A 24,971-nucleotide genomic window follows, 5' to 3' on the forward strand; every position below is an offset into this window, starting at 1 on the left:
TTGAACAAGCAATAAAACAAGTTAAAACTCATCACATGGACCATTTATAACTTGCTTCATTAAATCTATTCTTGACAATATTGTCTAAAGAAACAGCTTACATGATATAGATTACAGTGGCATCTATAGTAGTAAAAAAGTGAGAAGCAAATAAACTATATTGACAAATTGGTGAAATATATACCAGCCATTAATCTTTTACTAAAATCTAATAATTTTATTATAACAATTGTTTCCCTAAAATGTTATGCAAAGGTAGAGATAAAATGATACATACCCTAACTGCAGCAATGTAAAATATGTAGCCATGTGAGCGAAGAGAGGAAAAATAAATGTGTGTATGTAAATGTGTACATGCAAATAAATATGTGTATGTAAAATTACACACAGACCTCCCCCATATATATATACATATACATATATATATATATATATATATATATATATATTTTGAGTTTATTTAAAAATATTCTAAAGCTGAAACAATTCTCCTAATTGTTTTTCATAAATTTATTTTACTTTTCACATTTTGGTCTTTCACCTATGTGAAATTGATTTTTATGAAATAAAGATAAATATCTACGTTTTTGTTTTCCCATAATCAATTTTCACAGTCTCACTCAGTGTAACTGCTAACTTCCATCAAGCATCTTTATGGGTATGGGATGGTTTCTGAGGTTTTGATGAAATATGATCATGTTACCTAGCTTGTTTTTTCCTGAAGCAATGACTCTTAATTCCTATAGCTTTATACCTTAGTAATATATAGTAGAATAAGTATCCCGTCTCCAAATATAATCTTTTCTCCTGGCTATTCTTGGACATTTGTTTTTCTATAATAGTTTAGAATCACCTTAAAATAACATTTTTTTTTTTATTATTAGAACTACTGGGGAGAATTGACACGTTTTGTGACATTTAGTCTTTCTGTGCATTATTTTATTTAACTGAACCTTCTTTCATGTTAAATCCTTTCGGTTCTCATCATTACCATCCTAGTCCACACCATTATTCTCCTGTCTGAAACTGTGAGATGAATGTGCCTCCTGAGTACATGTTCAGCAACATTCTCATTTCTCCCCCAACCCCACCTCTGTTTATTCTCCACATGGTAACAAGAGTGATTTTACCTGCAGATTATAGCACAGCTATGCTTAAAACTTGCTACTGTCTCCTATGTCACTAAGAATAAAAACCCAAATCCCTAACCATGGCCTAGGAGAACCTGATTTGGTCACTCCTCTGACAGTATCTTCTACACATTCCAGTGTTCTTATTCCATTCAAGACATGCAAGTGTGCTTTCACCTCAGACACAGTTCCCTCTGCTTGTAATTCCTTCCCTCCAGCTATGAAAGTGGCTCATGCTCTCATTTCATTCAAGTATTCGCCCCAATACTATTTTACTATAGAGGACTTCCTGCCCAACTGACCTAAATGATCACCCCTGTCCACCACAGTACCCCAAGCCAGCTTAATTTTTCTTCATAGCACTTACCACCACCTGATATGGTATCTATTTAATTGTTAATTTTCTTTCTCCTTCATTAGGACATGTACATTAAAAGTCAGGAATAAATGAATACTTATAGTCTGCACATACGTTGTTCATTATTTTGCCCTTCTTTCTCTATGGCTGTGGTTTTGTGAAACGAAGAGAAAAAGACTCAAAAATAAAGTTAAACTCAATATCATTTCCGCTTTTACATAGAGTTATACTCTTATTTCAGGCTGCTTTTCTAAAACACCTAACATTGGAGATAAATACGGGGTCAAGTTTTCAATGCAATACATTGGTGGTGGTGGTAACATACTGTGCCATTCATCATTTAAAGAAAAATTTCAGAATCTGTCATGCAAACAATCTCTATGAACAATTATTTAATACCAATACAAAGACAAAAGATGTGGGGGAGTTGTCCCAGCCGGCCAAATGGAGAGAATACAAGAAACTAAAACTCAGATTATCCTGTTCCAAACTTCTCCAATGATTCTATTTCTTGCCTATTTATGTTGCCACCAATCCAGAGCCACTGTAGACCAAAGAATTCCTGACTTTCTACCTGCAGGTCTAGTAAGTGAGGGGAATTACTCTGCAAAGAAGTGACAAGTCCTTTATGGAAAATATTGAATTCTAGGGTAGAAAACTGTGCAATAATGAAAGGTCAGGCAGACCACAAGGAGCCAACTCCACTGCAATAGTGACTGCAGTTGGGGAGTGTCCAGGTACCGCAGTGAACCAAGCAGGTACAGAGCACAGCATCCACCTGTGGTCTTCAGGGATGCTTTTGGCACGACTCTCTCAGAGATCAATTTACTGCTGAGCTACAACACTCTACATTTGAAAATAAAAAGAAAATAAAAAGTCTTTCTTTAAGAACAGTAGGTATTGTCAATCTTTAAGCTACCTATATCAACAGGACCGGGACCATGCAGGTGTCTGTGAGATGTGCTGACCTTCAGAGGAAGTCCTAACTAGTCAGCAATGTGGAACTTTGATAGATGAGGTCATGCTTAGTGAACTGAAGCTCATCTTTTATTCAGTAGATGTAAACTTGGTTTTGTTCAACTGAATAACTTCTGCTACTTCAACACTCAAGAGTATTAGCTGCTGTTTTAGAGCTTTGATATACTGTTCATTTTGTAAAGGCAATTTACAGGGTGTTTCAACTTTTGCTATAGATAACAAAGTTAGGCGAGGATGAAAGGGTTCCATGATGTTTCAGTATAAGTGAACAAATGCATGATTCTTTTTACCATTATATAAGGCAAACTAAAAAAGCAATATGGCAGTCTTTTAAAAAGGGAGGTAAATTATATAGGTTACTAAACCAAAGAATCATAGTTATTACTATTTTTTTTTTGCAGAGGAAATAAATTTTTCAAAAATGGAGTAAACACTATTTAAGAGGAAATAAAGAAAATGGAATAAAGACTATTTTCACCATGCCTGCCCTTCAAGGGGCTAAGCACCCTCAAATTATATTCATGCTTCTTAGTTCTCACTTCCACTTAATATTGGCATAACACAACCATGACATTCTGGCAATTATTATCAGAATGAGACACAGGGCATTAACCTTCTCTTTTTCAAGTAACAAAGTTCTTAAGAAACAATTGATTACTGCTTGCCCAGGGTCTGCACATAAGACAGTAATTCTCCTGGGGAATCTACTATTTATGGAATAAACCTTGAAGAAAAAAATTCAATCTGAACACATTTATTGCTTTAATAGTCATTGAATGATCACAGTCTTGTTTTTTCCTTCTTTGCTTCTTAACTATGAGTTTTATTTCACTCAGTGGCTTATAGAAACCAAGGATCTGCAAGCCACCAATATGCCTAGAGCCCTACGAAGATTTCCAAAGGATCTGTAATATAAAATTCCATTCTTGCCTTTCCTTCCGGAAGGACGTAGGCTATCTAAATGATAAATATGTATCTACATAGGTGCGCGCGCACACACATACACACACACACTTGCCTGCACACTTAATTTCTTACTCTTCTCATAAAGATGAGTAAAACATACATTTTCAGGAGGACTCAATATAAAATCATACACCTATAGAAGGAAAAAAATAAGTTGAAAAAACTTGAAATTAACAGATAACTTCTTGGAAGTTAAATTGCTACTTACCTTTGTAATATAGCTGACGAAAAATAAACCTTATGCTCTGTTGAATTAAATTGAAATTTTAAAAAGGATACAGAAAAATCATTTATGATAAATTCAGGGAATACAGATACTTGATTTTACACATTCAATAAATGTTACCGTGTCCAAGCATGAAGACTTTTATGAATTATCTTTCAGTTCAGCTCATGCTAGGTTGTTTCCATAGCAATAGTGAGTGAACAGTTAAAAGCCACTTTGTCATTTCTGTAGCTTGTGGTGATCACCTCATGTTCATTTTAATTTAAAAAAAAAATGCCTCTATGCATCTAAAAATTAATTTGACAATACTTGTATTTCCTCTTCACCCTAGTGTAAAACTTAACAGGGCAATATTGGATTAGCTTCCTTTATTGGTTTTCAGGCTGCTTACTTTTAACCCCTCTAAGATTCTGGTGCATCAAAAAATTTAACATGCAAGATCATAATCTCTTCTAACATTGGGATTTACAAATTTTTTATAGCAAAACATGAAGGACCAATTCTTGAAGACATCCCCAACCCTCACATACTCCTCTCCTTATGTGTATCAGTTAGAGTCCTGGCAGGAAACAGATGGCACACTCAAGCTGGCTAATTAAAGAGTTTAACAAAGGGACCATTTATAAAGACGTGGCTAGAAATAGAAGAAAGAAAATCGAAGAGTTACAAGGACAGAATAGCCAGAGCTGTTAATATTCCCAAGCCAGAAGATGCAAACAATAGAAGTTATCAGAACCTGGAGCGGGTGGTGGGACAGAGAGGAGTACCTTTCAAGAGATACAGCCTTCAGTATGGTGACATATCAAATCATGGCAGTGACCAGGGAGGAAGGGAGCCAGCAGAATAAGTATCTAAACTTCACCTCTTCCTAATATGCCAGCAGTGTTCCCTACTGCAGTAGAATTGAAACCAGACAAGAACCAAGAGGACAAAGGAATTCACTATTAGGGTCTGTACAGGTCAGCCCCCCCCGGATGCAGAGCAAGGTAGAAAGGGGGAAACTGAGGCTCCAGAGACAAAGAACTAAGGTATCCATCACACCCCTTACTTAGGCGTATCATTTCATGAAAATGAACTTTCAATTTGTAAATAGTGTAGCAGGAGTTTTTCATCAGCAGAACTAGAATGGAATTTTATGGCGAACCATCTGTAGAAAAAAACACATTAAACAAGATACTCAGACTCACATGTGTTATAAGGTAAGAGAAATATTTATTTAATTTTGCACAAGAACGAGCTTATACTGAACAAATTCAACCAAATAATATTAAGTGCAGTAAAACAAGGAAATAGGGATGACTTTTCCTGTTAGAAAATATTAAGTAACCATGCCTGTGCATTATTTTTATCATTACAATAACTTGTTTCAGATTTCTTTTCAGAGTGTGTACTGTACATAACATGTTATAGCTTCTTTGCTTTACTTCTGAAAATATAATTCATTCACTGCCTGACATTTTATTTCTTGCAGTGAGGAACCTAACTGATTCGTGAAGATTCTGATCTAGAGGAAAATTTTCTGCACCAGTGAATCTAGAGGCTTTCACAGATCCAATGGGCTCAGGCCTTCTATGCAGGGTTCAGGTCACGGTGTGTATTCCACGCCCATTCTTCTACATGGTGATGTCAGACACAGTAGAGGCAGACTTGGGGTCTAATTTTGCCCCGATAATTTTCCTTTTGTGATTTTGTCAAGCTCCACAAATTTCATAATTGAAAGTTCACTCAGCTATTAACAAAGCTGCATTTAGCTGCCCACAAATCGCCCAATTTAAGTTTTAACTTTTTTTTTTTGGTCTTTTTAATGAAAGAACATTCTTTTAACAGAAATCTCCCATGAGACAGTTAACTTCACAGTTCCTGAAGGCACTGTGGATCCACTGAGCAACAGATGTGGCCATTCTAGATTAAAGAAAAAAAAAGAAAAGAAAAGAAAAGCAGAAAGAAAAACAGAGTATGAATTTTTAAGCCATTAGTAAATGATCACATTTATTGATTGGTACTAACAAATAAAACCGTATAGTTTACTTCTGCATTCCTAAAAATTCAATGGCCCAATCACTTTTCATAACTCTGCTATTGCAGACCCAATTATTAGGCCCAGTGTACTTCTGTGAAGTCATAAACTGGCTTTTTATCCATTGGCATCCTGTTGTATCCTATTTTCTTTCATTTATTTGCAAAATATATACTGAGTCTATGTCAGCACTATGTATATTAATAAATAAAGCAGACATGGTCACTACCCTCACAGGGCAGGGTCTGCAGTTTATCAAAGGAGAAAACTAGTATCAAGCAGGCATATAATAAAAAATCGTGAAAAGTGCTAGAAAGGTGCTATGAACTAAATGTTTGCATCCTCTTAAAATTCATCTGTTTAAATCCTAACCCCCAGTGTGACGGTATTAGGAAGCAAAGTCTTTGAGAGGTAATCAGTGAGGCGCTGATCCCATTCATGAGGGTAGAGCTCTCATGAATGGGATCAGCGCCCTGATAAACAGATGAGAACGCATGCTTCCTCTCTATCTACCATATGATACAATGAGAAATGGCCACCTGCAAACAGAAAGAGTGTCATTGTCAGATACCAGATCCGCCAGGGTCTGGATCTTGGAGTGTGAGAAATGAATTTCTCAGCCTCCAGAATTACGAGGAATGAGTTTCCATTGTTTAAGCCACCCAGTCTATGGTATTCTATTACAGCAGCCTGAACTGACTAAGACAAAAGGAAATAAACTAGGTGGTGGTGTGAGATTAATAAAAGACTAGCTACTTAGTGGCCAGGCAGACCACTCAGTGAGGTGATACTTAAAGAGACCTGGAGACTGCATGAAAAGGTGGCCAAAAGCACAGGAAACAGCATGAGGAGAGGCTTTGAAATGAGGAGACTTTTGTGTAGTTAAGAAACTGAAAAAAAGGTTTGGGTAAGAATTTTCAGTTGGGGAAGAAAACTGTAGAGATGAAATAGGATAAATAGGCAGGGAAGAGACAGATGTGCATAATTAGTTTTTGATCTAAAGTTTCAAAACAATACAGTGTTATACAAAGAAAAAAAACCTGCTATCCTATTCTTTTGATTCCCTACACTCTTAACTTTTCTCAACCAACTACCTTATACGATAATGTTAATACCGTTTTTAAAACCATGATGGAGATAATATCCCTCCACTCCTTAAGTGTGTACTCTGTGTCAGACACTTTGCCAGGCATTTAAAATACATTATCTAATTTCAACCTCACAGCATTCCCAGTGGAATTCCTATTAATAGTCACACGTTTTAGATTCAGGAACTGAAGATCAGAAAGCTTAAATATCATGTCCAAAATCACACAGCTAATAAATGGTAGAGCTGGGATTAAAACTCAGGCTAGCCTGACTCAAAAATACATCCTCCATTCTACAGTTTCTCTCAGAAAATTGGCTTTTGATGATTGAAATGCATTATACTTTAATACGATAAGAATCAAAAGTGTCTTTGTTTCTGTAAGAGGAAACCCAAAAAGATTTTAATGATACTCTAGCCTGTGCTCAAGCACACCAAATGAGGGAAAAAGCCAGTATATATCCAAGAAGAATATTATCAATTTAACTTATCCTCATCTTTTCTAAGTTATTATTAAGTAGAGTTCTTATTCTGGCCGTGACAGACTCAACCATTTATTAGACCTCTAGTGTCATTTTAAAGCTTTGTCATCATATCTCTAACACCTAACATATTCCTAGGACAGAGCTGTTCAAATGGGACTTGGAGAACTCAGCTGTGCCTCAGAATCTCCCAGATGCCCCAGGCTGGAGCCACTTTTTCCTCTCCTGTCTGCAAAAGTCCCCTTTGAGGGGCACGCTCAGAGGCACAGGCTTTCTGAACATAACCAGGTTACATGATCTTTCCTAATTCATTGGCTCAAAAAAGTAATGGGTATACCAGTTCCTGGGAATATCAGCTCCTCAAATTATATGGCTTTGGAGCAGAAATATAATTAGGGAATTTCTGGTGCCTTCTGTCACTGAATATGTGCAATTAACATTAGAACCCTATGGGAAAGAAACCACTAGTATTACTCCCATAAGTATGTCTTAGGGAGAGACTCTTTGTTTTCTAAAATCTTCCAGAAGTATGTTGCTTACTCCATCTGGATATGTTCTGCTATAACAGGATTCTACAAGCCATTTCAATGGCAGCTCCTTAATTAGGGAAGCATAGTTCATACATGAACAAGTAATAAAACATTCCACTTGGGTTCCAGTTTTACTAATAGCATAGTTTCTTATATAAGACTAACCCTCCTATAGATAACAACTATGAAGTGTGAACAAAATACAAAAATAACAATGGAAAGCAATGGAGAGTGTCAAGCAGACACTAGAGCAGTTTCAATCTTTGAAAGAAGGAAAATGAACTGTGTGAGTGTTATTTTCACTTGGTATTCCCCCTTAGGGCACTCCCTAATCTGTGCAGCTTGAGATAACTGTAAGGAAAGCAGAAAGCCACACTCTTATAATCCTGAAGCGTCAGAGGACAGCTTGGGGGTTGTCAGAGTAGCTGGAAATTGAGGGGAAAATAGCTATAAAGAAGAAATGAATCAGTAAACAAACTCCTCTCAAATCCTTGGCTAGTGTTTGAATCGCAGAAGAAACAATAAAGGCAAAATCAAGAGAGCCACAGTTGGAAGGTTGAAAGATCCAAGGAGAGATTTCAGATGCTGCTGACTGAAGCAGTATGTGAAATTTGTGTCCTTCTAAGATATAATGGATTGATAAACAGTTTAAGCTTTACTTAGACTTCTACCTCTCACCATCTATAAAAAATCAATGAAAATAGATTAAAAATTAACATGTAATATTACTACCTGCAACTGTAAAGCTACTAGAAAAAAAAAACATAAGACAAATGCTTTAGGACACAGGTCTAGGCAAATATTTTATGGGTAAGACCACGAAAGCACAGGCAGCAAAAACAAAAATAGATAAATGAAACTACATCAAACTACAAAGCTTCTGCACAGCAAAGAAAACAATCAACAGAGTGAAGAGACAACTTGAAGAATGAAAGAAAATATTTGCAAACTATTCATCTGACAAGGGACTCATATCCAGAATGTACAAGGAACTCAACTCAACAGCAAAAAACTGCAAACAATCCAATTAAAAATGGGCAAAGGATTTGAATAGATATTGCTTAAAAGAGGTCATACAAATGGGCAACACATATATTAAAAAATGTTAAACATCACTAATCATCAGGGAAATGCAGATCAAAACCACAATGAGCTATCATCTCACTCCAGTTAGAATGGCTTTTATCAAAAAGACAATAAACTACAAATGCTGGTGAGGATGCAGAGGAAAGGGAACCCTTATGCACCGTGGGTGGGAATATAAATTAGTACAGCCGTTATAAACAGCATGAAAGTTTCTCAAAAAACTAATAGATCTAACATATGATCCAGCAATCTCACTACTGGGTATTTATCCAAAGGAAAGAAAATCAGTATGTTGAAGATGTATCCGAACCCCCATGCGGTACTATTCACAATTGCCAAGATATATAATCAACCTAAATGTCTGTCAACAGATGAATGAACAAAGAAAATGTGGTTTATATCCACAGTGGAATACTATCCAGACCTAAGAAGAATGAAATCTTGTCATTTGCAGTAACATGGGTGAGCCTGGAGGACACTATGTGAAATAAGCCAGGGGCAGAAAGATATATACTACATGTTCCCCCTCACATGTTGGAGCTAAAAATTTCATCTTATAGAAGTAGAATTATGGTTATCAGAAGATAAGAAGAGTATGGGGGCAAGCGGGTAGGAAGAGGTTAGTCAAAGGATGATACAAAATTACAGCTGGAATAAGGAAGAATATAGGAGGAATAAGTTCTAGTGCTCTATAACACTGTAGGATAAATATAGTTAACAATAATTTATTGTATATCTTCAAAAATCTAGAAGAAAGGATTTTGACTGTTCCCAACACAAAGTAATAATAAATCTTTGAGGTAAAAAATATCCTAATTACTCTGATCGTTAAGTATTGTACACGTGTATCAAAATATCTCTCTCTACACCTATAACTATGTATAACCACTATGTGTCAACTAAACATAAAAGGAAAAACACCAAACAAACAATTCAAGCTTTCCATCGAAAGCCCAAAAGGGCCATGATTAGGAGTAAAACAAAACCTTCAGATTAAGAGATTCACTCTAAAACCAAAGGTATATTTAAAACAGACCCACCTAACTGGTGTAAAGCCAACCTCTAATAAGTGCCAGGTTATTGGCCAATAATTTACAACCTGCTAGAATAAAAACAGTCTTCACAAGAAGCCAATTGAACTAACAGTCTATACAACATAGCATCCATCATATCCAATACATTGTAAAAATTAATAGACACGTGAAGAAAAACAGGAAAATGTGGTTCCTAATCAAGAGAAAAAGTAGTGGATGGAAAATGACTCAAAGATAATCCAGATGTAGTAATTAGCAAGGACTGGAAAGTATTTATCATAAATATGCTAAAAAATGTAAAAAGATATGGTCATAATGCATGAACAAATAGTAAAATTTGGCAGAGAAACTAAACTATTAAAAATTAAGTGGTAATTCTGGAATGGAAAAATACAATATCTAAAATGAAAAGATTCACTGGATGAACCTAATAGCAGAGTAGAGATGGCAGAAGAAAAAGTCAGTAAATTTGAAGACAAAGCAATAGAAATTTTCCAATCCCTAAAACAGAGAAAAATATTGAAATAAAAATAGAACTTTAGTGACATTTAGGATAATTAAACCATCTAAACAAATGTTTAAGTGGAATCTCAGAAAGCTATGAGAGAAAAAATGTGGCAGACAAAATATGTGGAAAAAAATGGCTCAACTTTTCTCAAGTTTGGTGAAATGACATCAACTTAGATATCGAGGAAGCCCAGCAAACACCAAAGAAAATAAAGACAAAAAAAAAAAAATCAGACCTAAGTGTATGATAGTTAAACTACTAAAAACCAAAGATAGAGAATAATGAAAGGAAAAAGGCGGGGAGTGAGGGGAGATAAATACTGCATATGAGGGAATTTGAAACAAATGATCACTGTATCAGAAACAATAGAAACCAGAAAATAATATCACCTTTAAAGTTCTGGAAACAAATCTGTCAATCCTGAATTCTATATCCAGTGAAAATATTCTTCAAATATAAAGACATTTTCAGATAAATAAGAGTTAAAAGAACTTGGTACTAGCACACCTGCAACAAGGAAAATGCTAAGGAGCATTATTCGAGCTGAAGGGAATGTAACCAGATGGAGACTCCAATAGAGAAGAAGAAATGAAGAGCCCCAGAAATGGTAAACACAGTAGTCTTGCCTTATCTGTGTTTTTTTCTTTCCACAGTTTCAGTTACCTGTGGTCAACCATGGCCCCAAAATAAGTAAGTAAAATGTACGATAAAACATTTTGAGAGAGCAAGCAAGTGAGCTAGTGAGAGAGACAGCCAGCTAGACCAATAGAAATCACATTCACATAATTTTTATTATAGTATAATTATTCTATTTTATTATTATTGTTGTCAATACTGTGCCTAATATAAATTTAATTTTATCATAGGTATGTATAGAAAAAAACATAGTATATATAGGGTTTAACAGGGTTCAGTACTATTGTGGTTTCAGGCATTCACTTGGAGTCTTAAAACACATACCCCTTGTGGAAAAGGGGGTGACTACTATATGTGAATAAATATAACATATACTATTTTTCTTTTCTTAATTTCTTTAAAAGACATAAGACTTATTAAAGCAAAAATAGTAACATGGAACTGTAAGATTTATAGTGAACAGAGTTATAAAATATATTATTGTTTTAGTACAAAGTCTGTGGGCATAAAATTATAATGTTGCAAAGTTCTTATATTTTATATGAGTAGTATAATTTATATCTAATTATAATATAGTAAGTTGATATATATATTATAATCTTTAGGATAATAAATAATAATATAAAAAGTTATAGTTTAAAATCAATAGAACAATTTAAATAAAAATGTTATTAAAGAAAAAGGAAGGCAGAAATGGATAAATAGGTGTATAAAATATAGATAGAACAAATAGAAAACAAATGACAAAATAGTAGTCCTAAATCCATCAGTGTCACAAATTATATTAAATGTAAATAAACAAATCACTTTAATAAGAGATACATATTTTCACACTGGATAAAAAATAAGAACTGTACATTATCTATTAAAAATACACTTTAAATATAAAACCATTGATAGATTGGAAGTACATGAACAAAACAATATACTGTGTGGCTAAATGAATATCAGACAAAATTAATTTCAAGTCAAGAAGTCTTGCGAGAGATACAGAAGGACATTAAGTAAAAATAAAATAGTCAATTCAACAGGAGATATGAGTATAAATTGTGTAATTAAATTTATATAAAATTTGATTACAGGCAAAATGAATTTATTACAAAGAAATAAAATGAAGGTTGCCTATTGAAAGTAGGTATTACCTGAAAGGGGATCCAAAGGTACTGTATAGAATGTTGGATATATTCTGTATTTTGATTTATCAAACTTATCGAACTGTATGCTTAACTATGAATTTCACTGTTATAAATATTACCTTGGTAAAAATGAAAATAAAAGTGACTCACTGAAACTCACTCTGACTATTAGGAATAATAGTAGGAATAGGAAGGAATAGTAGGAATAGGAATAAGCACCTACTATCAAAACTCATTATAAAAAGTATATGTTTATATAGTGATACAGTAAAATAATTTTTCTTAAGACCCTGCTATTTTTGGCTATATTTATTGCTAAAGAAGTCCTTGCCACTTTTCACGCTAACTTCTGAAAATCAAGATTAGAAAACAGTCAACTTTTAATTTTCAGCTATACTTATATTTTTTAATCCTTTTACTATCAACATTTCAGTTTAATAGTCCATTTCCTTTATTTTTAACCTTTTTGTAGTTAAAGTGAATATATATACATATTTTTATCTTAATTTTTATTATAAGCATTGCCATTATTTCAACAGCTGAATAATAATATATAATCTTCTAATGCATATTTAGAATATATTGTAACACATCATATAATTGCATTGTATACAAAGTTACCATAATTTATTTAACTGTTCTATTGTTGGATATTTTAGATTCTTCCTTAAATCTGTATGACAATGTTGAGATGAGTATTGGCATACATATAGCTTGTTTTATACTTTAGATTATTTCTTTAGGTTAGATTCTCAGACCTGGGATTAAAGAGAAAAATATATTTGTGTGTGTGGTGGGTGGGGGGGGGCGCAGGGGTTGGGGATTGTATATGTTGCATTGTGTATTTTTAAATGATACTAACAGTGCACAAAAATAATCATTCCAGTATATCTCTGTCAGCATTAGAAATTATTATGGGGAACTTTTTTACTATAGTATGTGAAAATAGTTATTATTTTAGTTTACAATTAAGCTTCAATTATTTAAAGGCTGAGCGATTTCCTCTTTCATTTTAGTAGGTGTGCTTTTTTAGTGAATTGTTTATTCACCTTTTGTAGTTTTACTTATGGGGAAGTAATTGCTTTTTAAAAAAGTTTTGGAGGCAAGGTCTTACTTTGTCACCCAAGTCGGAGGGCAGTGGCATGATCATGGCTACAGGCCTAGGCTCAAGTGGGCCTTCTGAGCAGTTGGGATTATAGGTATAAGCCACCACATGCAGCAGTAAGTGCTTTTCTTATTAATGTTTTTAGTCTGACAAAGAAACCAAATCTGCTAAAGCTATTTTTCTAGTCTGTAGTTGTGACTCTTTTCTTTTTTTAGCTAATTTTATGTATCTATAGAAGTACTAATCTTTTCTTTTCTTTTTTTTAAAAGATGTGTCGTTCACTTATTTTAAATCTTATATTGATAGATAATACCAGAAGATTTCAGCATAGTAGATAAAATACAGCAAATCCTAACCAGCACACATTTTAGTGATAAACGGCCTGTTCCATGAACATGGATAACTTCCTCAGGTAATTACAGTTTTGTTATCCTAAGTGTTTACATTTCTTGACTGTGTCACCTTCAGATTAGAGATTTTAAAGGTTTTTAAGCAGTATAAGGTGCGACCTGGGAGAGTTACTGCATAGCACTTCCATGGCATGGAATAGCATTTGATGTAGAAGATGGAGACTAGTTAGCTGCAGCAAAATGAACATTTTCTTTAAGAACTAATCTTTTCTTTGAGGTATATTTTATCACTGATAAATGTAAAAAGTTATCTCCCTTCTAGAATTTTGATATTTAATCATATTTCCTTCATTTTGATTCATTTTAATATTTAACACTTTCTCCATGTGAAATTTGTTTTGATATGTAACATAATAACTGTATGTTATTCCCCTCAAATTGTTATCCAGTCATTCCATTATTTGTGAATTACTGTTTTTTTCTCCATTGATTTGCAGTCTTTCTGATCATCTATTAAAAGCTTTATTATAATATTGTTCATTTCTAAGTATTTTTTTTTCATAGATTTACTTATCTATTCTAATGTTAGAACAGAGGTCCACTGGCACAACTTCAAGTTTATAGCTTTTGGTAGATAAGGGCAAGATTTTAGAAGTGAGGTACTTGATCATTTTATAAAACCCTTGATTTTTTTTTTCCATATCTCAATAATTGTAGCATTATATCTAGAGTCCCTCTAGGAGTTAAAGCAGCTCCCTGGTTTCTGATTTTCAGTTTCCTGCTCAGTGATTGTCTATTAAAGGAAAGAACTCCCTAATCCCATCTTCCTCCTTATTTCGCAATTGGATACATCCCTCTTTGTTGTTCGAAGCTCTAAGTGTTCTAAGCAAAGGGTGCTTCTCTAAAATATTTAGAAAAGGAGAACTTTTGAATTCATTTTTGATTTAAGAATTTAACCTTTGAGTGGAGAAAGTTTTTTTTTTTTTAACCTAAGCAAATTAAATTTGAAGACACTTTTAAAAAGAGAAGAGAAAATCTTACCCTATTCTACCCAACTAACTCGTAATTCTTAGATCTCATTTACTGAGGAGTTACTCATCAGCCAACATTTACTGAGTGCTTACTATAATGTGTTGAGCACGGTATGAAACTTTTTGAGTGGCTCCTGTCACTTAATTCTTATAGTAAACCTCTCAAATAGACACTATCACAATTCCCAAGTAGGTACTATTATTTTTTCCATTTTTAAGGAGAGCAAATTGAGCTCAGACAGATTAACAAGTGTTCCCTGAAGTCAAATAGTTAGTGAGGTTGACAGGCTTTGAATCATGACAGCCTGATTCCAGAGACTACATTCTTGACCACTAGACTAGGTCTATCCAAGAAAACATTTTGTGATGACAGAAATGTTTTCTGTGTGTGTGATATAGTTTGGATATTTGTCTGCACCCAAATCTCTCCTGAAATTGTAATCCCTAATCCTAGAGGTGGGGTCTGGTGGGAGGGGTATAGATCAAAAGGGCAGATTTCTCTTGAATGACTCATCACAATCCCCTAGGTGCTGTTCTCACCATAGTGAGTGAGTTCTCATGAGATGTGGACATTTAAAAGGCCTTTGACAAAATTCAACAGCCCTTTATGCTAAAAAACCCTCAGTAAACTAGGTATCAATGGAACATATCACAAAATAATAAAAGCTATTTACGACAAACCCACAAATCATACTGAACAGGCAAAAACTGGAAGCATTCCCTTTGAAATCTGGCACTAGACAAGGAAGCCCTCTCACACCACTCCTATTCAATATAGTACTGGAAGTTCTAGCCAGAGCAATCAGGCAAGAAAAAGATGTAAAAGGTATTCAATTAGGAAAAGAGGAAGCCAAATTGTCTCTATTTGCAGATAATACAATTGTATATTTAGAAGACTCCATTGTCTCAGCCCAAAATCTCCTGAAACTGATAAGCAACTTCAGCAAAGTCTCAGGATACAAAATCAATGTGCAGAAATCACAAGCATTCCTATACACCAATAACAGACATACAGAGAGCCAAATCAAAAGTGAACTCCCACTCACAATTGCTACAAAGAGAATAAAATACCTAGGAATACACCTAACAAAGGATGTAAAGGACCTCTTCACGGAGAACTACAAACCACTGCTCAATGAAATAAGAGAGGACACAAACAGATGGAAAAACACATGCTCACGGTTGGGAAGAATCAATAATGTGAAAATGGCCATACTACCCAAAGTAATTTACAGATTCAATGCTATCCCCATCAGGTCACCTATGACCGTCTTCACAGAACTGGAAAAATACACTTCAAACTTCATATGGAACCAAAAGAGAGCCCACATAGACAAAACAATCCTAAGCAAAAAGAACAAAGCAGGAGGCATCACGCTGCCTGACTTCAAACTATACTACAAGGCCACAGTAATCAAAACAGCATGGTACTGGTACCAAAACAGAGACATAGACCAATGGAACAGAACAGAGGCCCTGGAAGCAACACACATCTACAATCATTTGATCTTTGACAAACATGAGAAAAATAAGCAATGGGGAAAGGATTCCCTGTTCAATAAATGGTGTGGGGAAAACTGGCTAGCCATGTGCAGAAAGCAGAAACTGGACCCCTTCCTGACACTTTACACTAAAATTAACTCCAGATGGATTAAAGATCTAAACATAAGACCTAACACCATAAAAACCCTAGAAGAGAACCTAGGCAATACCATTCAGGACATAGGCATAGGCAAGGACTTCATTGCTAAAACACCAAAAGCAATGGCAACAAAAGCCAACATAGACAAATGGGATCTAATTAAACTCCAGAGCTTCTGCACAGCAAAGGAAACAATTGTTAGAGCAAACTGGCAACCAATAGAATAGGAAAAAATTTTTGCAATCTTCCCATCTGACAAAGGGTTAAATCGAGAATCCACAAAGAACTAAAATAGATTTACAAGAAAAAAACAAACAGGTGCATTCAAAGGTAGGCAAAGGAGATGAACAGACACTTTGCAAAAGATGACATCTATGAGGCCAACAAACATATGAAAAATGCTCATCATCACTGGTCATTAGAGAGATGCAAATCAAAAGCACATTGAGATACCATCTCATGTCAGTCAGAATGGCGATCATTACAAAATCTGGAGACAACAGATGCTGGAGAGGATGTGGAGAAACAGAAATGCTTTTACACTGTTGGTGGGAGTATAAACTAGGTCAACCATTGTGGAAGACAGTGTGGTGATTCCTCAAGGACCTAGAAACAGAAATTCCATTTGACCCAGCAATCCTATTATTGGGTATATATCCAAAGGATTGTAAATCATTCTATTATAAAGACACATGCACACGTATGTTCATTGCAGCACTGTTTACAATAGCAAAGGCCTGGAACCAACCCGAATGTCCATCAGTGTTAGACTGCATAAAGAAAATGTGGCACATATGTATTATGGAATACTATGCAGCCATAAAAAATGATGATTTCGTGTCCTTCATAGGGATGTGGATGAATCTGGAAACCATCATTCTCAGCAAAGTGACACAAGAACAGAAAACCAAACACCACATGTTCTCACTCATAGGCAGGTATTGAACAATTAGAACACATGGACACAGGGAGGGGAGCATCAAACACTGTGGTCAGTTGTGGGGGCTCGGGGAGGGACAGCAGGAGGTGGAGAGGGTGGGGAGGGATAATGTGGGGAGATATACCAGATATAGGTGATGAGGGGGTGAAGGCTGCAAACCACCTTGCCATGTATGTACCTATGCAACAGTCCTGCATGATCTGCGCATGTACCCCAGAACTTAAAGTATAATTTATATATATATATATATATATATATATATATATATATTATACTTTGTATATATGTAATGTGTAGCACCTCTCCAGCAAATGTCTCTCTCTTGTTCCCAATACTGCCATGTGCAGTGCCTGTTCTTGCTTTGCCTTCCAAAAAGCTTCCTGAAGCCTCCCCCAAAACACACAATGGCAGTGTTTCCTATACAGTCTACAGAACTATGAGCCAATTAAACCCCTTTTCTTTGTAAATTACCTAGTCTCAAGTATTTCTTTATAGGAATGCAAGAATGGCCTAACACAGTGTGCTATGTAATGTGACAGCCAGTAGCCACATGTGGCTACTGTGCAATTGAAATGTGGCCAGTATAACTAAGAAATTACATTTTTCATATTATTTAATTTTAATTAATTAAAATTTAAATAGCCACATGTGGCTACTGACTAGCATATTGAACAACAGAGCACCAGGTAATAAGCTGATAGAGAATAATTTTCGGGGATTACTGTGCCTGGTTTTGCTTATTATTACACCCCTGGTACCAGAACAATGCCCCACACAGTGTTTATTTATCAATTAAAAACAAATAACTCAGAGGGGAGTAGAATGGAGAGGTAATAAATAAAACAGTGCTTTCAAAGCACTAAATTGTGAAGAATGCTTACCTCTAATGCAATACCTGAAACCTGTTTTGCCTAAACTTTATTTTTGAAATAACACAAAATAAATGTGACAAAAATGAGTATTTGAGATAAATCTTACAAAACTGAGCATATTTTTATGACTTATATTTAATAATAAGAAATAAAGGAATTGGTATCTAATATAACTTCTAAGAATCGGCACTTATCTGGCAGGCAGAAATGACTTTAATATCATAATACACTTTCTAGAATATATTCCTACCAAGAGCTTATAAATTACAGTAGTTGTTTATAAGGCAGTGAATGACAAGCTCATTCAAACTCTTTACCCCAGAAAACAGTTTGAGTTGTTTTCCTGCCTATTACTATATGCATTTTTCTTACTGGAAATACCTGTCTGTGCTATATTTCATTTTTGACCATCATTCAATATGTATTTTTGTCATTATAGCTCAGAACAATAATCTCACAGAAAGATTAAGGTATGTAAAAAGATTCAACTCTATTTGGTAATTAAATGTCAGAAAGTATTTCCCTGTTAGTCATTCGTGCTAAGTTTTGAGATATGCACTATTAAGTATACACATGTAAAATGTACATTAAAGGAACATTGCATATACATTATTAGTAACTTTTAGTAACAGTAACTTTTAAATTTGCTAATGCATTTCATGTAACAGCAGTAAATGATCACTCAAAAAGCTTTGCTTGATTGACAAATTGCATTGATTGAAAGAAGTAGAAATTTGAGCTTGAAATAGATAAAAACGGTCTCTCAAAGCTTACAGCGTTTTATATTTCTTTGTCCTGTTACTTCAAACCACTCTGGTTAGAATTTGTAGTAAGTGAATCTGAATTAAATTGCTCTGTAGGAAAAAAAAAAATTACAGAATGGAAGTGCTCACTTAAAAAAGCAGAGCAGTTACAGGTATCTGGCTATGTGATGCTAAGGAAAGTCTGACACATCTGCTATTTAGTTATTGTTAAGCCTTCAGATCACTCATTTAATTTTAGTGTTGATTCCAAAATTATGACTATGAAGCATAATGGCCACAAAATTAAATTTTTTTAGAAATAATAATCAAATTAGAATGCTTCCAAAATTGTCACTAATGTACAGACTCTACATGCTCTGCTTACATTCATTGTACTTGTAATCTTACTGAAGCAAAAGGCACAGGGCTCTATTTTCCTATGAGAATAAGGAGAAAGGGCTTTGTCATGGTTTTTCTCCAACTGTATGAACAAAATATGGTTAAAAAAAAAAAAAAAAAAAAACACCAGATCTTACATTTTCCAATGCAATGTAACTGACCACAACAAACCAAGAAATATGCCCATCTTTGCCACACTGATTTCCACTTTGGAAAATGTAGTAAGTCTACTTCGCTTATGTGTCTTATGGACCTCATAAAAGAACCAGATAAAAATCAATAAAACAGTATTGTCTCTTATCATGAAAGAAGAAACGTGTGGATTGTTGTTTCAGCTTTTTTAAAAGATGTGTATAGTTAGACACTTCGGACAATTTAAGTAGCTTGTTTTTATTCTGGTGATATAAATAACAGATTATTCTGGTTTCAGTCTATGCACTCTACTTGAATATACATCAGAGGGGAGGCACATGACAGCCTTGGAACTAACAGAGCTGAATGGCATTCCCCCTATCTATGTTTGAAAACTAAACAGAAAAAGAAAAAAACCTTCCCATTGTCCAGGTTGAGCACATTAGTATCTATGAGCCCTGGGTGCAGCTGGCAAAGCGCTCACTATGTAAATTTAATGGAGTTTACCTTGCACTGGCACAGAGTACACTCAGTACCATGTTTGATCCAAGAGGACCCAGTGAAGCGAACCACATTCATCTCATCCAGGCAAGTCTTGGTGATGTCATTGCGGATGGTGTCAGCCTGGCAAGGGTCTGTGACACAGCGTGGGCAGCACTCATTCTCTGGGAGAATGCTGAATTCACACTCCACATCCGGGCAAGGCAGGGGCCAGCAATCAACTTCCCCTTGCTACAAGGAAAACAGATGTGCAAGGGCAGAGGAAGAGGGAGGAGGAAATGGAGGGAGGCCAAGAAAAAGCAGATGAGCACAATGTTTACTGGATACTCAATTTATTTGATTGATACTTAAACTTAGATCTACAAAGCCCATGTATCTTTCAGGGAATCTACTGATACAAAAGCCCTATTAGAATGATGAGGTCTGTATTGCAGCTTGATTTTGAAACAATCTTCAAGGTTTAAATAACACCAATAAAACAAAAGCAAAAATCACTCATCTTAAAACAATAAAATATGCATGCCCCTATCTTTCCCATGACAAAGGAGAGTTATCTAATACGAAGGAGGTTGTTATTTAATTTTTTGCTCATGTGATGTCTTTTTTATTCTTTTGATTTTTTTCTAACCTGTTATTTATTCCTTTATGAATAAAACATTTACAAGAAAATAAACTAAAATAAATATGAAGGGAATGTGATGGTTTTTCTTTGTTCATTTATACATTTCAGTGTAGAGACTTTGAAAAAAATACCCTAGGAATTGATTTCACTCCTTTTTAATTCCACACAGGAAAATTGTGTGAATTGGCTCTTTTTAAAATGTAGTTCCCACCTGTTTCCATTTTCTTCATAATTCTGAATCTCATGGTTTGGGAGATGAAAGCAGGCTTCAGGCACAGAAACTGACCTTGCTCTTTCCATTGATTTTGGGGTTGAAAGTACAAAAAGGAAGGAACAAAAAAGCTTTGCCTTAAAAATAACCTCACATAAATAGAAAGAAACTGGCCATAACTTTAAAAGTAGCATCTTCTGTGAAAGTTTCTGCTACAAAAATGCATAGATCAATTTTCCTTTTCATTTACATCACTAGAAAGAAGCAAGAAATTCATTCAACTGGAAAAAGACTATCAAATCACTACTTTCTTACTTATTGTTTCTAGTAAAAGTTTCATAAATATATGCAGAAATTCAATTCTAATATATATTTATTGCATATCCATATTAAGTGCAAAACAAGGTGCCCACCAGAAGCATTGCAAATAACGATTGTTAGAAGGAAATAATGGTTTTGGTTGGAAGGGGGTTGGTTTGCTTTTAAGTCTAAGCATAACTGACAGAAATAGGTTAGCAAAAGTTCTACTTGGATAAATAACTTTTTTTTCAAGAATGTCATTGTTCTATCCATAATTGTCTTTAAGTTAGCCTAAACTGGATAGGAATGGGGAAGCTAGGGGAGTTTTTTTTTTTTCTCTTTTGAGCTATATACTCCTGAAAGAGACATTACTGTTAGTGAAAGACCATTCAACACCTTGTAGCACATCTATCTCAGAATATTCCTACTTGGGTTGTGATTGTGTAACCATCACCTCATCATCCTAACCAGGCTCACTTTTTATAACTGCCAACACTGTGGGCTGGTGCTAGGTATTGGCAGATGGGGAGGGCAAGGTCGCTTCCCTATTTAGATTCTGGGCCTAAATTTTCTTTCCACTTCATGTAGCTAAATTTACCAAGCAGCGGCACTGTTGACAATTCTGGACCCAGGTGTCACCACTGTTGTACAAGGTTTCCCCATTTTGATGGAGACACTGACTACTAAGTCTTGGATCACATTCAGGGCAGCAAAAAAGATCAACTGTGGGATTCTCACAGTCACAGACCATTCGTCGACACATAACAAATCCATTCTGCATGAAAAAGAAAAAAAGTAGTTACTAGAAACCTCCATTGCTCAAAACAGTAACATATATATGTATTTCAGATAGTGATATGGAAGTTGAAATAATTCGCACCATTTATTCAATATAATAAATTTTCTTTAAAATTTCATTTTATAGCTAACACAAAGAAATTATGTAAGCTAGAGGATTTTCAATTTCCTTTTCATATACTACTCTTCAAATGACCAGAAAATATTTTCAGAAATGACCAGCATAAAATGATAACCACTGTATATATGTGTCTTCATTTATATATAAGTACATATTTGTATATTAGTATGATAACTTGCATACTAAATAAATTTTGTTTTGTTTGAGGGCATGTGTTTTAATATTTCATAGTTAATAAGTTATATATTTATTACTAAATTTCTGGAGTATTTAAAACCTATGTTTTTGTATAAACTGTTATCAATTTCTTTTATGATGGTTGAGTTCTTAGTATATAATATTATTCATTTGAAAATAATTTAAGCTTTTATAATTGACTAGGCACATATAAGAGAATATGTATCTAAAACTGAAATATAGATCAAATAAATGTTTTTCACCCTTGGAACATAGCATGTTCATTCTGACCTCATTTATGCATTCATTCAAACATTAAACTGTGACTAGGAAAAAAGTAGCATGGCTAGTAATAAAACTTTATCAGCATGTGAATAGATATATACATTGTGGTATATCCATATAATAAAATATCATTCAGCATTAAAAAGAAATGGGTTACAGATATATGTAACAATATGAATGAATCTCAAACACACAATGTTGAGAGAAAGAAGTCAGACACAATATAGTATATACTGTATGATTCCATTTATATGAGGCACTAGAAAATACAAATCAATAGGGACTGGATGCAGTTTTTGCCTGGATCTGGGGGTGTGGGACTAATTAGGAAAGAACATAGGCAACATTTGGGTCAATTAAAATGTTCTTTTATATTACTTGTGATAGTAGTTAAGTGGACGTATACATTGCCAAAACTCATCAAACCATATACATACTTAAAAGTTATGCAAATTACAACGGAATAAAACTGACTAAAGTTTTTTATTTATACCAACCTGACATGAGCACACAGAGCACCTGTCATTTTCCAACACCCAGATCTGACCATTGTGCTTAATTTTCCCATCGTGGATGCAGTCCCCTGTGCAATTCTTTCCATGTGGACATCGGCAATCATATCCGCCATCCAAATTGAAGCAAATGGTATCATTGGCACAGCTGTGCCTCCCGGTCCCACACTCATCAATATCTACAGACAAGACAAAAGAGCATGCAATGTTCTTAGAATATGTGCAGGTTCAAATAACTGCAACCAGGCCAGTTGTCTCCTGACATAAAGTATTCAACTGTAAATTAATTTTAATCTTACTGGCTTGTATTTGTGATTAAATGTTGACTAAAGCAATGTTAATGATCTGGGATTTCACAGGAAAATATTATCATGTTTGATTTAAAAAATCATATGACCTCGGCTAGAATTTCAACTTCTATTTCTCTGTAAATACCATTAGGCTTTATGAAATATTTATATTTTTAAGAGTAAGAATGTGACCCAATTTACCAAACAAAAACAGTTTAGTAATGGGAATTCTAAAAGTGCCTATGATGCTTTAATGGGGATATCATTCCCAGTGTTAAACTGGTGATTACAGAAAAATCCCTTCTTAGTGGGAGACTAAATGTCATGAGATCCCTGCAGCATTTTATGCAATATCAAACCTCATTCTCACAGCTGCACTTTCCCTACTCCATGAAGCTCTTTCCATTGTTCTGCCTACGTTATCTTCCCTTGCATTCCAGGCATTTTCATACTGTCCTTAGACCTTGCCTTTCAACCATAGAAGGGCAAATAATCATCAGCAATCACCATCTCTCTCACAAAGAATCCACTACTTCTTAACTTTTCCATTTCAGATTATCATTTTGTCCCCTGCCTGACTCAATTGGCAGCTGCCCATATTTCACCTGGCCTCACCTATTTCATGACTGTCACAGCTTAAAGCATTTTCACACAGATGAAAAGCAAACATATCTTGACCCACAGATCAGGTCCATAAGAGGAGATGGGATTCATTTTTATTTACCCCCATAATTTAAAGGTCACAAGCCAAAATACATTTCAGAGATGTGGTATGAGTGGCAATAAGCAGTTATTTTCCATTTCATCAGTTTCCTCTGAGTAAAGGTCAAGAAAGAAAGAATTAAATCATGGCAGAAGTGGGTTAGGGACAAGACAGAACGTATAGCTTTTAACTAGGGTGCTGCATACTGATTCTCTTAGAAGATTTTAAAAATAAAGCTTAGGAAATATCTTTATCAAATGATTTGACTTCCACATTAACTGAAGACTTGGACTAGTTAAAATAATATCTTGGCAATTTTAAACTTTTTATATACTTAAATTCTGCCACATATATATTCCTGAAAATAAGTCACAGGACATATTTTCTCTCTATTTACTTTGATTTTTATTAGTTCCCAGTTTGACAAAACTAATGAATTAGGTCAATAGTTGAAAATGTAATTATAGAGCTTTATTAAGCTTGATTTGTCAAGGATAATACTACTTATTGTTGCAGACTATGAACAGAAGGAAAATTCTTAGCCAGCATGAGAATATATTTTTTAAAAATTAAGTACTATGGTCAATGTGTATTTTTTCAGATCAGAGAAATTTTTTTCTTTGTAATAAAAATTTAATTTTATTAGTTATTTATATATTTGGTCTATTCAGAATAACATGGTACATTTATGAATTGATCCTATTAAATATTTCTAGAATTAAGAATTATAATTAGCCAGAAAAACAAAAAAAATCCATAGTTATTTGGTCTCTTTGATAACAAGCTCTACAAACACCCTTACTACATAGCCTTTTTACTGTCTACTATGAGGATATCATTCCAAGAATGGCAAGGGCTGAATTTTTCCAATCATTTTATATTGCTTGACACTTTAAAATAAAAGTTGCCCTATCAGATAATGCTTATTTTTCTTATACGCAGAAACATTCTATGGGGTTGCTGCAAGAGACACAGAAGAGATGTCCAGGCACAAGAAGAATATGTATACTTAAATAAAACACATCTATAATAAAGAAAGAGAGTAAAAAGTTGCTAATAACAA

General features: G+C 34.5%; 1 protein-coding gene across 4 annotated transcripts in view; it reads right to left on the bottom strand.

The window, feature by feature from the left end:
• Positions 1-4,848: 4,848 nt before the first annotated feature.
• The window catches only part of NELL2 (neural EGFL like 2), a 449,663-nt gene continuing 429,540 nt past the window's right edge, over positions 4,849-24,971 (bottom strand). For all 4 annotated transcript variants that reach the window (XM_074403164.1, XM_074403166.1, XM_039461605.2 and 1 more), the window contains exons 18-21: positions 22,901-23,094; positions 21,621-21,797; positions 19,896-20,120; positions 4,849-5,560 (exon numbers count right to left, since the gene is read on the bottom strand). In XM_074403164.1, the coding sequence (XP_074259265.1) occupies positions 5,510-5,560; positions 19,896-20,120; positions 21,621-21,797; positions 22,901-23,094 (647 nt within the window). In that variant the 3' untranslated portion in view covers positions 4,849-5,509. The remainder of the gene's footprint in view (positions 5,561-19,895; positions 20,121-21,620; positions 21,798-22,900; positions 23,095-24,971) is intronic.

This window comes from Saimiri boliviensis, chromosome 7 (genome assembly GCF_048565385.1).
Source record: "Saimiri boliviensis isolate mSaiBol1 chromosome 7, mSaiBol1.pri, whole genome shotgun sequence".
Classification (NCBI taxonomy): domain Eukaryota; kingdom Metazoa; phylum Chordata; class Mammalia; order Primates; family Cebidae; genus Saimiri; species Saimiri boliviensis.